The sequence below is a fragment of the Schistocerca americana genome, chromosome 4 (genome assembly GCF_021461395.2).
Source record: "Schistocerca americana isolate TAMUIC-IGC-003095 chromosome 4, iqSchAmer2.1, whole genome shotgun sequence".
In the NCBI taxonomy this organism is placed as follows: domain Eukaryota; kingdom Metazoa; phylum Arthropoda; class Insecta; order Orthoptera; family Acrididae; genus Schistocerca; species Schistocerca americana.
The window spans coordinates 241,521,546-241,539,548 of NC_060122.1; the positions used below are offsets into that span (position 1 = coordinate 241,521,546).

At 40.8% G+C, this 18,003-nt stretch overlaps 1 protein-coding gene across 3 annotated transcripts in view; it reads right to left on the minus strand.

Moving 5' to 3' along the window:
* The window catches only part of LOC124612434, a 152,267-nt gene that overhangs the window by 122,541 nt on the left and 11,723 nt on the right, over positions 1-18,003 (minus strand). For all 3 annotated transcript variants that reach the window (XM_047140644.1, XM_047140642.1, XM_047140643.1), the window contains exons 3-5: positions 17,778-17,840; positions 17,644-17,685; positions 13,315-13,653 (exon numbers count right to left, since the gene is read on the minus strand). In XM_047140644.1, coding sequence (XP_046996600.1) covers positions 13,315-13,653; positions 17,644-17,685; positions 17,778-17,840 — 444 coding nt within the window. The remainder of the gene's footprint in view (positions 1-13,314; positions 13,654-17,643; positions 17,686-17,777; positions 17,841-18,003) is intronic.

Genomic DNA, 18,003 nt, shown 5'->3' on the forward strand with positions numbered 1-18,003 from the left:
TCGTGCAAAGGACATCATCTTTCTTCCATGGCTTCCTATTTCAGTTTATAAAGTACCACTGTAACACTCACATGTTGACTGAATGTACCACTAACAACTTTAGCGGCACGCATCTGAATTGCTTTGATTAATGGAAGACTCCATTAATCTGACCTGTAGGGACCCCAAACACTCAAACAGTGTTCTATACATGGTTTCCTTTGTAGATGAACTACAATTTAATGAACTTCTCCCAATAAACCACAGTCAACAACTAGCCTCCACTACTACCATCCTTATGTGCTCGTTCCATTTCATATCACTTTGCAACATTACGCCTTGATATTTAATCGACATGATTTTGTCAAGCTGTACACTTCTGATGTTGTGTTTGAACATTATAGGACTGTTTTCCTACTCATATGCATCAACTTACAGTTTTCAAACAATGGAAATTCCCGATAGGAATATAAACAGGAAAAGACAAATTGTTACTTACCGTAAAGAAGAAATGTCAAAAGTTGCAGACAGACACAAGACACGTCCTGATAGTACCATCGATTAACAGGTTGTCCCTAACGCACGAATTCACAATGAACAAATCCTTCAAAGTCAAAGAAAACTATCAGCACGACTTTGACATTTGACTTGGCCTGACGGGCTTTTTTGGTGTTGAAAAAACAATCCCAACCCACTGTGAAGACTGAACCTTGGTCTCAGGTTCATAACTGTACCCACGTTTCACCAGCAGCTACGATTCTCCTAAGGAATATCTCGTTCTCATTTGCATGATCCAAAAGCTACGAGGTAAAAGTCTTTCCAGTTTTGACTCATGAGCTATGGGACGAACTTGGTGGCACCACAGTGCATTCCAAGATGCTGGGTCATGATTTCATGACATGATCCAACTGAAATATTACATTATTATGTAATCTCTTGGACAGTCAGTCATCAATTGGCATGCAAAGACTGACATGCAAAATTTCATTGACGTTCCTGACATGAGCATTGCCGGTAGACATCAAAGTGTGTCCTGTACAAGGGTCATTTTTAACTTCCATCTGGTTAGTTTTAAGCCATGTGAACGACTTATAACACCGAGCAAAGTTTAAGCACTCATCACCGCAGGCTTCCTGCATCATTTGATGTGTCTTTGTAAAGGTTTTTGTGAGTTTCACACAAAATGTAATGCAGGCTCATTGCTCCTCTAACTCTGCCATTTTGAAAGTCGCAAACTGTGCGACACAACTTTCTACTCAATACAGCACTGAACAACAACTGCCAGACATACAACAATGAAACTTCTGGCAGTTCCATGTTAAACACAGTCATGTGCAGGGATGCCAAACACATTTCATTCCAACACACTATTGGCACGAAATTACGGATGTTCAAGAATCTTTTGAACGGACCTCGTATTCACAGACACCTAAGACATCAAATTATATTTGTGTAATTTATTCTGCTACATTGAGTACCTATCAGAATCACTGCTGCAAGAACACTAGATCGTGTATGCCTTTTTGGCTCTCAGTCCGGTCGTGTTTTGAATTTCCCACAATATTCCCCTGAAGCAAATGCTAAACATCCTCAGGTGGTGGCTTTTGTTTCTGCTGAACTACCAGTGCTCACACAGCGAAAATCTGTATGTTGTTCTCATTTGAAAGTTTAATCAATAACAAGTACTTTGAACAAGCAGATAGAGTCACCATATAAACCTCCTGTCTCTCAATGTGGCCAAATATTTTACAGAAGATTTTGAAGAGAATGCACAACAGTCAGCCACTTTACAACAATCTTGCTTTTGGCAGTATGTGGATGACATGTTTGAGGTGTTGCCTCATTTCTCTATCATTAAAATACTCAGTTTATGATGGAGATGGAGAAGGAGGCACATTACCCGCCCAAGACATTTTGGTACAAACAAAAGCCAACAGAAAGCTGGGTCATAGTGAGGACTGCAAGTATGCTCATGACGTTATATTTGGAGGCTACAAGTTGTCACCACCCTCCACAATATGACTCAGGTTCCCAATTAAGTACATCCTGGAACCCTGCACTTGCCACCATCAGATACAGAGGGAAACAAGAACATCCCACGACAGTTATGTAGCAACACAGAGAAAGTTCTGTCTACCAACAATTCTAATTTATCACCCACTTACAGCAACATTTTGAAACTGGCGCATGCGCTATGATGTAACATGTCAATTCTACGGAATAACAACATGTTGCCTCTCGCCACTCAGGCCAGCGAAACATGTCTGTGGCAAACCACGAACATTGTTCAGGTAGTTGTTAAGTGTGGAACATCAAACTGTGCGCACTTCGGTTTGCCATAAGTACAGATGGGGTGTAAGAGGCAACAGCTCAGAACATTGACAAGGCACGGCAGCAAGTGAGCATTTCTGACTACTGTGGAATGTTGCTTATGCTTTGGCATCGTTGCTTGGCGGTGCCTTGGAAGTCACAGTGGAATGGACTCGGGCAATGATGTCAACACCAGAACAACTTAAGAATTTATGAAAACTGCCATTCTGCAACATTATATCAGTACTGGAATACTCACTGTGATCTACTGTGAGCTACAAGTTAAGAACAATCTGTTCAGTCACAATTGTAAATGAAGTTGCTCAGTGGAAATGTTGCAATTATAATGCAGAAGAGTTATCGCAAGACTGATCATATCATTTTAGTAGCCTGAACAGACTGGAACTCTCTTCAAGCACTTGTCACTGCAAAAGGTGAAGATGTCACTCATCAATGTCTAGAGGCACTGCACAAGCAGGGCCAATAAAGCAAGTAACTTCAAGAATGGTGACTGCAAGATATTTGAAAGGCAGAAGCTAACAAACATATCAATCAGAGGACAGATTGTGCATGGAGTGGAGCACACCACAGCAAAAAATCCAACCTGTTACACTACAGCACAGAAGCCCACAGCTTGGCTTCAGGTAGGGGACTCCAAATGCACATGCTCAGATACGGACTCCATACAGACTGCCACAATAGCAACACAGGTAGTTCTAATTGCCAGTAGTACCAAACAGCCACCACCTGGCGATTTTGAGTAGTTTCCTCAATGGAATATTGGGGTAGGCATAAAACATGGTCTGGCGGCAGACTCAAGAGCCGTATCAAGCAGCTCATATTTACACTGATGTTGGTCTGGCGGCAGACTCAAGAGCCGTATCAAGCAGCTCATATTTACACTGATGTGATAAAAGTCATGGGATTCCTACCAATATTGTGGTGTAGTGCAGCAACTCGATGTAGTATGGACTCAACAATGCATTGGAAGTCTCCTGCAGAAATCGAGACACTTTGCCTCTATAGCCAGCCATAACTGTAAAAGTGTTGCAGGATTTTGTGCACGAACTGACCTTTCGCTTATGTCTCATAAATGATTGATGGGATTCATATCCGGCGATCTGGGTCATTCGATCAAATTGTTCAGAATGTTCTTCAAGACAATCGCGAACAATTGTGGCCAGGTGCCATTGTGCATTCACATCCATAAAAAATCCATAACTGTTTGGGAACATGAAGTCCATGAATGGCTGCAAATGATTTCCAAGTAGATAAACATAACTACTTTCAGTCAATAATTGGTTCAGTTGGACTAGAGGATCCAGTCCATTCCATATAAACATAGCCCACACCATTATGGGGCCACCGCAGCGCCTCACTGACAACCTAGGTCCATTGTTTCTTGGGATCTTCACCACGCTGTAATCGTACCATCCATTCTTACCAACTGAAATTGGCACTTATTTGACCAGGCCACAGATTTCCAGTGATCCAGAGGCCAACCAATATGGTCACGAGTCCACAAAAGTTGCTGCAGGCAATGTCGTGATGTTAGCAGTGGCTCTCACATCGATTGTTTGCTGCCGTATCCCATTAATGCCAAATTTTGCTGCACTGTTCTAGCAGATACATTCGTTGTACATCCCACATTGATTCCTGCAGTTATTTCAGGAAGTGCTGCTTCTCTTTCAGCAGTGACAACTCTATGCAAATGCCACTGTTCTCAGTCGTAAGTGAAGGCCATTGGCATTGCCATGGTAAAAGCTGATGCCTGAAATTTGGTATTCTTGGCACACACTTCTCAGAATACCGAATTCCCTAATGATTTCCGAAGTGTAATGTTAAATGCATCTAGCTCCAACTACCATTCCAAGTTAAAAGTCTGTTAATTCACATCATACAGCCACAATCATGTCGGAAATCTTTTCACATGAAACATCTCACAAATTGCAGCTCCACCAATGCACTGCCCTTTAATACCTTTTGTATGTGATACTACCGCCACCCGTACACGTGCGCATCGCTATCCCATGACTATGGTCACCTCTGTACACAATTGCCCTACTGTTAGCCACACATGATTGCCCTTCAGTTAGGCAAATTGTTATAAAGAGTGACATTAAAATTAAAGATTTCCTTTTTTATATATGTTGTGGCTTGGTACTGAGACTAGAGGCAATTATGCATTTACAGTGGAAGTTTGTGCAAGGAAGTTGGATGCATAAGAGCCTAATTTCGAATTAAACTCACGATGTAGTTTTAAGTAGCCAGACACTATACAAGGCAAAGTACTCGCGGGCCAAAAGTTAATACCATGACTAGTGTAATATGCATGATTTTTATCATTAATGAAGACTGTGTGGCTATTACTTGCATGCAACAGGTCACCTACGTCACAAAAGCAATACAACCCAAACATAGGTTTCCAGAAGTTCTACTGTGTATGGAAGAGAATTTCAAACAATTAGTTTATAGATGGTTAGACCAAGAGGAGCCACGGAACAATAAATTTTTTATTGTTAATAACCACTTCCCTTCTGATGTATTACAAACAGCTACAGTAGCGTGCCTTAGGTATTTAATCTGCACAAGTCATATGTTGTACCCATTGCAAAAATCACAAAAATAAAATTGAACTGGAATAATTGAAGAGACTGGAGAAATGACCCGTGAAAATGTCACTTTGTGTTACTGCATGTGACACCTTGATTAAATTCAAAGACAAGAACATAAATACCGTAACACAAAATAATTTATTTACTAGACAGAATTTTTTGCAGTACAAATGGAACTACCTGTTACCAAAGCCCGCGTCACCTAGGACGACGCTTCCGCGCATATAGGCAGAGCGGAAAGAAAGCATGGGGGGAAGAGAACTGCGCATGCGCACCAGCAGAGAGTGGGCAAACAAAGTCCATGTTACTGAACTGCATTGCTGCAGATAACAGTCAGGCTCATTTGCATGTGATAGATTATATTATATGTTCAAATCTATGAGGGGATAACAAATATTAAAACCAATTTCGATCAATCGTCATGAGAGAAATATTAATTCATGTCCAATGCTCCGCAGATTTACTCTGCATGACGCCGGGAGGCGAGAACAGCTGACACAGCTTTGTGAAGACGTGAAGTACAATTTTTCTCTAAATGACACTGAAACTGCTTGCAATAATTACCATTTATTATGATTTGAACTGCATTATAATTACAAATTTAATACACAATAAAATTAACTTCTACATCTACATCTATATTTACACTCCGCAAGCCACCCAACGGTGTGTGGCGGAGGGCACTTTACGTGCCACTGTCCTACCTCCCTTTCCTGTTCCAGTCGCGTATGGTTTGCGAGAAGAACGACTGTCTGAAAGCCTCCGTGCGCGCTCGAATCTCTCTAATTTTACATTCATGATCTCCTCTGGAGGTATAAGTAGGGGGAAGCAATATATTCAATACCTCATCCAGAAACGCACCCTCTCGAAACCTGGCGAGCAAGCTACACCGCGATGCAGAGTGCCTCTCTTGCAGAGTCTGCCACTTGAGTTTGTTAAACATCTCCATAACGCTATCACGGTTACCAAATAACCCTGTGACGAAACGCGCCACTGTTCTTTGGATCTTCTCTATCTCCTCCGTCAACCCGATCTGGTACGGATCCCACACTGATGAGCAATACTCAAGTATAGGTCGAACGAGTGTTTTGTAAGCCACCTCCTTTGTTGATGGACTACATTTTCTAAGGACTCTCCCAATGAATCTCAACCTGGTACCCGCCTTACCAACAATTAATATTATATGATCATTCCACTTCAAATCGTTCCGCACGCATACTCCCAGATACTTTACAGAAGTAACTGCTACCAGTGTTTGTTCCGCTATCATATAATCATACAATAAAGGATCCTTCTTTCTATGTATTCGCAATACATTACATTTGTCTATGTTAAGGGTCAGTTGCCACTCCCTGCACCAAGTGCCTATCCGCTGCAGATCTTCCTGCATTTCGCTACAATTTTCTAATGCTGCAACTTCTCTGTATACTACAGCATCATCCGCGAAAAGCCGCATGGAACTTCCGACACTATCTACTAGGTCATTTATATATATTGTGAAAAGCAATGGTCCCATAACACTCCCCTGTGGCACGCCAGAGGTTACTTTAACGTCTGTAGACGTCTCTCCATTGATAACAACATGCTGTGTTCTGTTTGCTAAAAACTCTTCAATCCAGCCACATAGCTGGTCTGATATTCTGTAGGCTCTTACTTTGTTTATCAGGCGACAGTTCGGAACTGTATCGAACGCCTTCCGGAAGTCAAGAAAAATAGCATCTACCTGGGAGCCTGTATCTAATATTTTCTGGGTCTCATGAACAAATAAAGCGAGTTGGGCCTCACACGATCGCTGTTTCCGGAATCCATGTTGATTCCTACATAGTAGATTCTGGGTTTCCAAAAACGATATGATACTCGAGCAAAAAACATGTTCTAAAATTCTACAACAGATCGACGTCAGAGATATAGTTCTATAGTTTTGGGCATCTGCTCGACGACCCTTCTTGAAGACTGGGGCTACCTGTGCTCTTTTCCAATCATTTGGAACCTTCCGTTCCTCTAGAGACTTGCGGTACACGGCTGTTAGAAGGGTGGCAAGTTCTTTCACGTACTCTGTGTAGAATCGAATTGGTATCCCGTCAGCTCCAGTGGACTTTCCTCTGTTGAGTGATTCCAGTTGCTTTTCTATTCCTTGGGCACTTTTTTCGATGTCTGCCATTTTTTAGTTTGTGCGAGGATTTAGAGAAGGAACTGCAGTGCGGTCTTCCTCTGTGAAACAGCTTTGGAAAAAGGTGTTTAGTATTTCAGCTTTACGCGTGTCATCCTCTGTTTCAATGCCATCATCATCCTGGAGTGTCTGGATATGCTGTTTCGAGCCACTTACTGATTTAACGTAAGACCAGACCTTTCGAGGATTTTCTGTCAAGTCGGTACATAGAATTTTACTTTCGAATTCACTGAACGCTTCACGCATAGCCCTCCTTACGCCAACTTTGACATCGTTTAGCTTCTGTTTGTCTGAGAGGTTTTGGCTGCATTTAAACTTGGAGTGAAGCTCTCTTTGCTTTCGCAGTAGTTTCCTAACTTTGTTGTTGTACCACGGTGGGTTTTTCCCGTCCCTCACAGTTTTACTCGGCACGTACCTGTCTAAAACGCATTTTACGATTGCCTTGAACTTTTTCCATAAACACTCAACATTGTCAGTGTCGGAACAGAAATTTTCGTTTTGATCTGTTAGGTAGTCTGAAATCTGCCTTCTATTACTCTTGCTAAACAGATAAACCTTCCTCCCTTTTTTTATATTCCTATTAACTTCCATATTCAGGGATGCTGCAACGGCCTTATGATCACTGATTCCCTGTTCTGCACATACAGAGCGAAAAGTTCGGGTCTGTTTGTTATCAGTAGGTCCAAGATGTTATCTCCACGAGTCGGTTCTCTGTTTAATTGCTGGAGGTAATTTTCGGATAGTGCACTCAGTATAATGTCACTCGATGCTCTGTCCCTACCACCCATCCTAAACATCTGAGTGTCCCAGTCTATATCTGGTAAATTGAAATCCCCACCTAAGACTATAACATGCTGAGAAAATTTATGTGAAATGTATTCCAAATTTTCTCTCAGTTGTTCTGCCACTAATGCTGCTGAGTCGGGAGGTCGGTAAAAGGAGCCAATTATTAACCTAGCTCGGTTGTTGAGTGTAACCTCCCCCCATAATAATTCACAGGAACTATCCACTTCTACTTCACTACAGGATAAACTACTACTAACAGCAACGAACACTCCACCACCGGTTGCATGCAATCTATGCTTTCTAAACACCGTCTGTACCTTTGTAAAAATTTCGGTAGAATTTATCTCTGGCTTCAGCCAGCTTTCTGTACCTATAACGATTTCAGCTTCGGTGCTTTCTATCAGCGCTTGAAGTTCCGGTACTTTACCAACGCAGCTTCGACAGTTTACAATTACAATACCGATTGCTGCTTGGTCCCCGCAAGTCCTGACTTTGCCCCGCACCCGTTGAGGCTGTTGCCCTTTCTGTACTTGCCCAAGGCCATCTAACCTAAAAAACCGCCTAGCCCACGCCACACAACCCCTGCTACCCGTGTAGCCGCTTGTTGTGTGTAGTGGACTCCTGACCTATCCAGCGGAACCCGAAACCCCACCACCCTATGGCGCAAGTCGAGAAATCTGCAGCCCACACGGTCGCAGAACCGTCTCAGCCTCTGATTCAGACCCTCCACTCAGCTCTGTACCAAAGGTCCGCAGTCAGTCCTGTCGACGATGCTGCAGATGGTGAGCTCTGCTTTCATCCCGCTAGCGAGACTGGCAGTCTTCACCAAATCAGATAGCCGCCGGAAGCCAGAGAGGATTTCCTCCAATCCATAGCGACACACATCATTGGTGCCGACATGAGCGACCACCTACAGATGGGTGCACCCTGTACCCTTCATGGCATCCGGAAGGACCCTTTCCACATCCGGAATGACTCCCCCCGGTATGCACACGGAGTGCACATTGGTTTTCTTCCCCTCTCTTGCTGCCATATCCCTAAGGGGCCCCACTACGCACCTGACAGAGCTCCCAACTACCAGTAAGCCCACCCTCTGCGACCGCCCGGATCTTGCAGACTGAGGGGCAACCTCTGGAACAGGACAAGCAGCCATGTCAGGCCGAAGGTCAGTATCAGCCTGAGACAGAGCCTGAAACCGGTTCGTCAGACAAACTGGAGAGGCCTTCTGTTCAGCCCTCCGGAATGTCTTTCGCCCCCTGCCACACCTTGAGACGACCTCCCACTCTACCACAGGTGAGGGGTCAGCCTCAATGCGGGCAGTATCCCGGGCAACCACAGTCGTAGTCCGATCGGGGGATGTGTGGGACGAGCTGGCCGTCCCCGACAAACCCCCATCCGGACCCCCACAGTGATGCCCATTGGCAACAGCCTCAAGCTGTGTGACCGAAGCCAACACTGCCTGAAGCTGGGAGCGAAGGGATGCCAACTCAGCCTGCATCCGAACACAGCAGTTGCAGTCCCAACTTCAAGCACAAACCAAAATCATTATATTTGCTTGACAACTGCTTCTGCTCAATAGAATTTTTAAAAATGTATAAGGTGTGTGTGTGTGTGAGAAGTGTAATCACTGCGTGTAAAAAAGAATTAGTGGTAGAAAAGACTAATGCAAAAGACTATCGTAAAAATGGCTAGTAACTTGTTATATTTTTCATTGTTAATGGGCATTATGCATGTAAACTAACATGTTCGCTATTACAGTGAGAGACCACATTTATAATCCATTGAACAAGCAAACAATTAACCATCATCTGCGACTAACTCCAGGGAATCTGACCAATAATATCGAAAACCACCAATATCTTGACAAGTAACAGTTACTGTCATTTTAGGGCCTTATCCAGTTCGTGCCTTGAAAATGACAGAGGTTTACAACATAATGGGAGAAGCTTAACTTCTCCTTGGGCAATATGCTGAACATTGCATAATTAAAAGGATACAATGTTCTAATCAGAAGGCTAGGAAGTTCTCATTATTATGTATGCAACTGATATGTCGACAAACACATTTTTTAAACCACGAGTCTTTAAAACTAAGAAATATTATTACTTTGTTCTGAAGTCTCACATTTATTTGAGTCTGTTTCCGAACAATCTGATATTAAATGTACGGTGATAGGTTCAAGGCTTATATCCATCATCACTTCCCTGCCAAATTATTCTTTCTGAAGCTTTTCAGCATTCCACACAGCCTGTGCCCATGCTACAGGTGGGATGTTGTCTGTTGCCTCATTGTCTATTGCCTCATGCACAAGAGATTCATTGCATGTTATCTTGAATGTTTTTTTTTTTTTTCTCCCACATAGCCTCAAAACCCTTTGCCCAAATTAATTCCATGGGGCTACAATGACAGTGACATGTGGGTAAATGCAAAACTTAGTGATCCCGTTCACTTGCAAAGAAGTAAAGTTTGTATTTTCTGTCACGTAAATTGTACAGTATAAATTAACGAGCTGCAGAATATCGGCATGAGTCTGATTTATATGATGCTTAATATTTCTATTTTTAAGCCAGGGAAATAAATCTAATTTTCTAGTGTTTGTACTTGATTTTTTTTTCTCTATAAGATGTGAATTATAACTGGCAATGAGCGACTTCGAAGCAAGGTATGACAAGAATTGTGAATCACTTCATGAAACTGACAGTGTTCATTGCCGAATGCTATTCACTGTTGTTTTTCTTGCACGTAAATACAAGTTTATTCTCAGAAATAAAACCAGAAGAAGAGTCAGCATGCAGAATAAGTGTCCGAGAACCTATCCCTATGAAAACTTTAAAACTGCCAGTACCATCACTCATTTTCCAGCACATCATCTTGGAATGATTCTTAGTGACCCATGTTTCATCAAAGTAATACACTGTTGAACTACCTCCTTCTCTTGTATCATGAATCTTTATGTGGGATACAGTTCATGCTGCACCTAGTTCACTTCTTTGAACTATAAACTCTCTTCTTAACATATCTGGAACCAACGTCTTTTAAAATTATTTACCTTGGCAAAGCGCTTACCATTGAAGGCTGCATAATTGTAACATGTTTTTCTTATGTCGGGCGTTCATCATTCACATGGAGCACTTTAAAACATCATTGTTAAAACTACCGACTTGCATTACAGGTTCCCTGCGATTTCGATGCTTTCCAGGCGACACGAAACCAGCTGTTTCTACAGCTCTGACACTTTCCTTTACAATTCTCTTTAGAGTTCTCTTGGCTGACACCACATGGTTCTGGAGTCCGTTCTTGTGTTATCCACTGTCAACAGCACAAGACCTGCTTTTAAATTCACATTTGAAAAAGTTATAAATGTGGTAAATAATCTGCCATGCCTGCTTGTGGAGCACGTCACATTTATTTCCATCACCTGACCTTTTTTTTAATCACACGTTAAACATTTACAAGATATACATTCACAGTTATACGGCTGCAAGAAAAAAAAAGGAAACAAAAAAATTGATAGTTGAATGAATAATTCGGTTTCACGAAGTGTGGCAATAGTGCATAGCATGTAGATTCTCGCTCTCAAGCTGTAACACTCCGCTAGCCGCTCGGAAAGAGAATGAATATTATTGGCCAGCAGTGGCTAGTAGAGGGGGATGCGCAGAACGGCTGAATATTGGGCCACCTTCTTACATGACGCGAACAATAGCATATGGTGCATTCACAAACACAAGAAATAGCATTATGAGACTAGTTCTTACTAACAGGGGGAGGCCACGACGTTGGGATCACAGATTTACTTCAAACTTTGTACATCTTTAGTAGGCCATTAAAACAATATAATGTGCAAGTAGTAACGTGCACTATTCTAGCAATTCCGAGGAAATCACAAGAGAAGTTTTAAGCATCTATTAAGTAACTGATGTATCTGTATGGAAGTGCAAGCCGTTACGGGCCATTGTTGTCAAGTGGTTAGTGTTTGGGCACTGCAAGAGAATCGAGGATGAGGTGAAGGTTTGATTCCCAAGATCGCTTATTTTTTGATCTATATGTTTTTCATCACTTGTCACATTATTTAATTTACTTGACATTTGAGAGATAATATCATTTTAAAAAAACCACATGCATTTTCATGAAGCTGCAGAGAATTTCAAGTTATTTGACTATCTACTATTTTTAATTAAATTTTCAAGGACGAGGGACAGGCTTGGAAAGCCCAAGTCAAGCCTCGATAAATAATGATGCGAATGACATAATTCACAGTCAGTAATATAGTAAGTCATGGTGTTCCACACCACAAGAGTAATGTACATTTACTCGTCGAATGTGCTCTCGACATCACACATTGCAGGATGGTATTTGTCATACAGACATGAAAAACATAAATTGAAATGGTATCTAATACATCAAATGAATGCAGTGTCCCCGCATTTCCAGGGAATGTTCAGAGTTTCTAAGGGAAAACACACCTCTTTGACATTTTGAAAATAAATCATATGACCAGTGATGAAAAAATAGATTAATAATTAAATCTGAGTGAGAGTCAAACTGTTGCCTCACACACATTCGCCTTACGCAGCTTGAATGTTATTCACTTGACCACAATAAACTCTCATAACAGACGTGTAAAACTTCTCTTGCGATTTTCTTGTTATTACCAGAGTATTGCACCTTACTGCTTTGCACATTATGTTGTTTTAATGGCCTACTAAAGGTGAACACAGTTTGAAGTGAATCTGTGATCTCCTTGTAAACTGTGAGTTAGTACTTTCTTCTGCTGACCCTTTCAATTGTTTAACTGATTCAAATTTAAAAGTTACCACAAAAGATATAATTTAAAAAAGAACATGGATGAAATATTAGTTTCTAACACTGAACTACAAAGGAGTTCAGTAATAGCTACCCTGCAAGGAAAAAATGTGGCCCTAACGGTTAGTGAGGAGCTGCAAACCTATTGAATAACTGCGTGTACCATTTGGCGAAATTTCGCAAGTTCTTATAAGCATATGAATTTGGTGCTCTTGGAGCCCAATGAAAATAATAAAAAGGCTCATTATAGTCTGCAAAAACTTTCTGAAGACATGTGCTGTCATTGAGCACACAGTACCTTGAGAGATGCTATTGGCATATGGAATAAAATGGAATATAATCAAAGAAACCCAGGCTCAGGGAGATTGTGGTGGACACATCACATTCGTTTTGGTCTTCTAAGTGGGCACTTGGGATCAAGAATGTCTTGCACCATACTAACAAATCCACTGACTTGCACCACAGACCTCATGCACGAGGGATTCACAGCCTCACTAGGTTGTCACAAAACATAACATAAGCCACACACAGTATTAAATACTATGACTTGTCATAGATACTAAATTACTTTCTTTGGTGAACTATCGAACTGGAATACCATAAACTGAAAAGATAAGATAATAAAAATATATTGCTTTGTAAGCTACTTACCTTGTGCATGTACCTTTTGAACCACAAGGGTGGAATATCATCCCTGATCTCCTCTGAGTTAATTTTGTTGCTCTTTGGTGGCTGTGTTGACCCTACAGCTGCAACTATGCGCTTTGCTTTTTCTACGGGTGCAAGTATTTTAGCAGCTGGTCGTGTGCTGGCTGGCTTAGCAGATTTTGGTTTTTCATGTCGACGTACAACACCAAGTTTTGAAAATTTTGCTGTGACACCCTGCACTGAAGTTTCTGTCTGGGTGCTTTGAATGGTATTATCTGTTACATTCGGTCTGTCTAGCTTCAAGACAATTCCTCTCCCTCGGCGAGCCCTCTGACGAGCAAACTGGAAAATAAAAAAGATGAAATCAGAGACTGCTTATATATTACTACTCATTTAAAGAGGGGAAAAAAATATGCTCAAGCCTCAATTTGTAACTACACTGCCCATATACAAAATTGACTTGTGTCACTCTTGGCAAAGAGCCACTGTTAGCCATTCACTGAATGGCAACACACTGCTGTTCCTGTTTGCATTTCTTCATTTCATGTGCTCACATGCTGTCACTTTCGGAACTTTATCACCATATGACTTGGTGTAGACTTTTAAGCTATTTTCAGAAGAAGCGGGCACTCACAATTGGCAGGAGATCTGCAAATCCCTTCTCTCCATATCTTCTGCAGCCCAATCAACAATATATTGAGACACTTGCTAGGCAAAGGGGGAATCAAAAAACATCAAGACACTTGCTAGTTAGGCAGGGATCTGCTGCACACAGAAAACATTAAGAACAGCAACAGCAGCCACACAGGAGCCACCACTAGTGTCATCCCGTCCAGTAGCAATGCCACCTCCCCTAAAATTCAATCAACAAGTGCATACAGAAAAACCCCCACTCAATATGAATGTCTCATTTTCCAAACTACATTACACAAATGTGCTTAAGTACTCGACTATTGTCATTCGTCTGTCCTACATACCCTGTGCAAAACATCATTTTAACAAAGTGATATTTTACACTATAGCAAATGTTTTCAAATGCATCCTCGGTGTAGAGTTCATGTATCACATTTGCTAGTCCTGTGTGTGTGTGTGTGTGTGTGTGTGTGTGTGTGTGTGATGAGGTTCTGAACATCTACTATCGACTCATATGCGCCAAGGTTACCACTCCACAGATTCACAGAATTCTGCCAGCTAGTCTTCAGTCACAGGTACTATTCATTTAATGATAACATTTATAAGCAGAGTGACAGACTAGCAATGGTATCCTGTATATTTCATATAATGCATACAAGGTGTACCCAGAAAGGGTGTTTAACTGACCACTTAAAAGAGCACAAATACTTTATTCGGAATTGAAGTAAGAGCATCTGACTGTATTTCAATATAATTTATTTTGGTATATGAATGTATGGTACCTGTTCCGCAGCTGTGATATATTTTGAACAACAACATCAAAGAATGATGCTGCCGTTCACGTTAACCATGAGGAATAAACTTGTTTGACAGTGTCATCTTTCTGGAATTTCAGAAGGTACAAAAGGTAATGGGTGCACAAGTAGACAAAAATCCAATACGGCCATATCAGTGCTGTGAAGACGGTGACTAATTATTTACCATCTAAAATCAATTATGGATTGTGTGTTGCGTTCCCCATAAAGGGATAAGCATGTTTATGTATGAGAACAAATTCGCATCAAACTGATCATCATACTTATTTTAGACTGTATAGCATAATTTTTGGCATGCGGCAAACACCTATTTCCATACAAAGCTGCACTGCACTCCAAAGTTTCTATCAGCAATAAACTTTGTTTGTGCTGAAGCACTACACATATTACCTGTTAACTCATTAGAATTAGTTTAATTTTGGTGTTCTGTGGTATGTGCCTGGACTCTAAGGAATGTCATAACCTCTCGTAGCCTCATTAGAATTAATTTAATTTTGGTGTTCTGTGGTATGTGCCTGGACTCTAAGGAATGTCATAACCTCTCGTAGCAAACTCATACACATCACCCATCTTTACGAGATTTAAAACGTTATCACCCTTATCAAAGTATTGTGTCAAAAACAGTAATCCAATACTAATTTTGCACTTTGTGTCACATTCTGTTTTGAAATGTGGGATCTTGGGGGCATTTTCACCAACTGCTGACTGGAAATTGTATACAAAAGTATTATGGTAAATCATCAGTTTCCCATCTTCTACTCGCTGCCTGAATTATTTGACTATCGTGGGAGAAAGTAATCTACTGTATTCCTCTTTCGGGACAATAGTCTACCCTTTATCCAACTATTATCACAGTCCCTGCACTACTGAGGTAGTTATGGCACACCCAGTACAAACTTCACTAATTTAAATAAGGTGAATGTCAGCAACTGACAGATTATGTTTACTTAGGACTCCTATGACTAGCTCTAAACACATGGCAAGCATACCTACATCTTTCACCATAACCACAGCTCACTATCCAGAGTCTAAGTTACTGCCATCATTAATTCTAATGTTTCCATCCTGTCGATGGTTATCAGTGCTACAGCACACATGATCACTCTTGTGATGGAAACAGAACTACAACATAAATTACAAAAACAACCTACTGTGCCGATACTCTTTGTAACACAGGCAGAAGTTCCTCATAAGAGTAAGAATCTTGTCCAAAAGATAGCACATGTAGATGATAACATTAAGTTGAGTCAGTGGTGAAGTCAGTAAATCAGTAAGTCAATATAATAAAAGATTATTCAACTGTGAACACAAGAAGCACTAACTTACTTGGCTATATATTTCAAATGACGTAATAGTGTACACTCTCTCTCTTTCTTTCCCAAACGTGGAAAAAAGATCATACGGTTCACTTTCGCGGTGAATACAGTGTTGCGCAAAATAAATAAATAGGGACCATTTACACAAAAGAACATAAAGAAAAATGTATCTGTATAACTAGCATCCTTTAAATGAAAAGTGTATCACAAGAGATCATGAATCTATTTAAAAAAAGAAAGTAAAAATAGGGTCTTCTCCTTATAACTTGCAAATCCAGTACACAAACTGTAGCTGTTACCTACAGCAATTTATAGCCATGACCCATTTTCTGGTCTTGTCAAATACCAAAAACGTTTGATGCTTGAACTGGAACAAGCAGGATAGGATTTCCATTCTAATTATTTAGAATGCACAAGTGCTTACACGAAAGCGGAGCAACAGCCACTCCAGGGTGTATAGGTGGACAAGGAAAAAAAATTCCCGGATTTCCCGGTTAAAAATACACTTTCTTCCGGGCGAAAGTACACTTTTTCTATGGTAAGTGACAGTATACTCTTCCTCCGCACTGTAAAACTCATCAATCCTTTGAATGTTTATTGTTTTATATACCGACGTAGAATTTCCCAGCACTTTAGAAAATGAATCTCAGGGGGGAAAAACACCTTTGATGTGCAGCAACATGTACGCTGCATATTTTCGTATTACGAAGGTATAAATTTGAATTCCACCAGACACCGCATGGCACTTCCCAAAGCACTGAAATTGAGATTGCAATACGCTTTTGTAAGCGTGATCTCGCCAGCTGATGACAGCATAGGACACGTGATGTAGTCAGCCAATAGCAACATCACCCTTAAGTAGCGTGAACACACAAATAACGAAAGTTAATGGTTTAAATAAACATACATAGCACTCACATATAATATTGGTCTCGAAGTTTAATAAGCTGAAAGAGAAGCTAAGTTTCCACATATAATGTTGATCTTTTTTGCGCGTGTTGCACTTTAAGATACATCACACAAATGTGCCAGTAAATTTTTTAATAACGACGTAAATGTCTGATCTTCTGGACTCGAAATTCTTCTAAATGGTCGTCCTGAAAGAGTTGATTTTTAAATGACAGTGAAACGCTTTGTGATTTAAGAAATTCATCGTACATTCTCGCATATAGTTCATCTTGCGTATAAGTAAATCTGCTTTGAATGTCGCGCTTTTCAAAACACCATTCGCAATATTTTCCCGTGACCTGTTAGACATAGGTTCGATTCAGCAGTTGCAACCGATCGCCAGATAATAGGCGTCACCACGCTTGCGCAGCTACGACGACGCAGGAAGCCCTTATGTTCGTATGTGAAAAAACATTAAAAGATCTTAACATTATGTCATAAAAGAAACAAGACAAAAGAGTATACTTCAATTTCCGGAATTCCAAACAATTCCCGGGTTTTTCCTGGTTCTCTCCCGGATGAAAAAATTTCCAGGTTTTTCCTGTATCTCCCTGGTCGTATACACCCTGCACTCACATAATACATGAAATAATGTGTGATCTTGTTCATATTAATCTCACCTTTAATGCCTCTTGGAATTCACATTCACTTTGTATTGGAATCTGAAAAAAATAAATAAAAATTATGCACCCAATTAATAGCGAATAATGTGAAGCCAAAATCTAAAAAATCACTCCTGCAATGATTATCTTACCTCATCTCCTTCACTGTCTACGTAAGAGAAATTGATGTCCTCTGCTGTTCCTAAGTTTTGAGACTGAAACAAAAAATTACATAGATCAACAATGTTTGTGAAAGTCCGGTAATACATATATATAATAAATGTAAGCACAGTATGTCCGTGTACGCCGCTATAACTCCTCATCCAACTCCCACAGCTGCATAGGGGCTATACGGTATGGTAGCCCTCCATTCCTCAA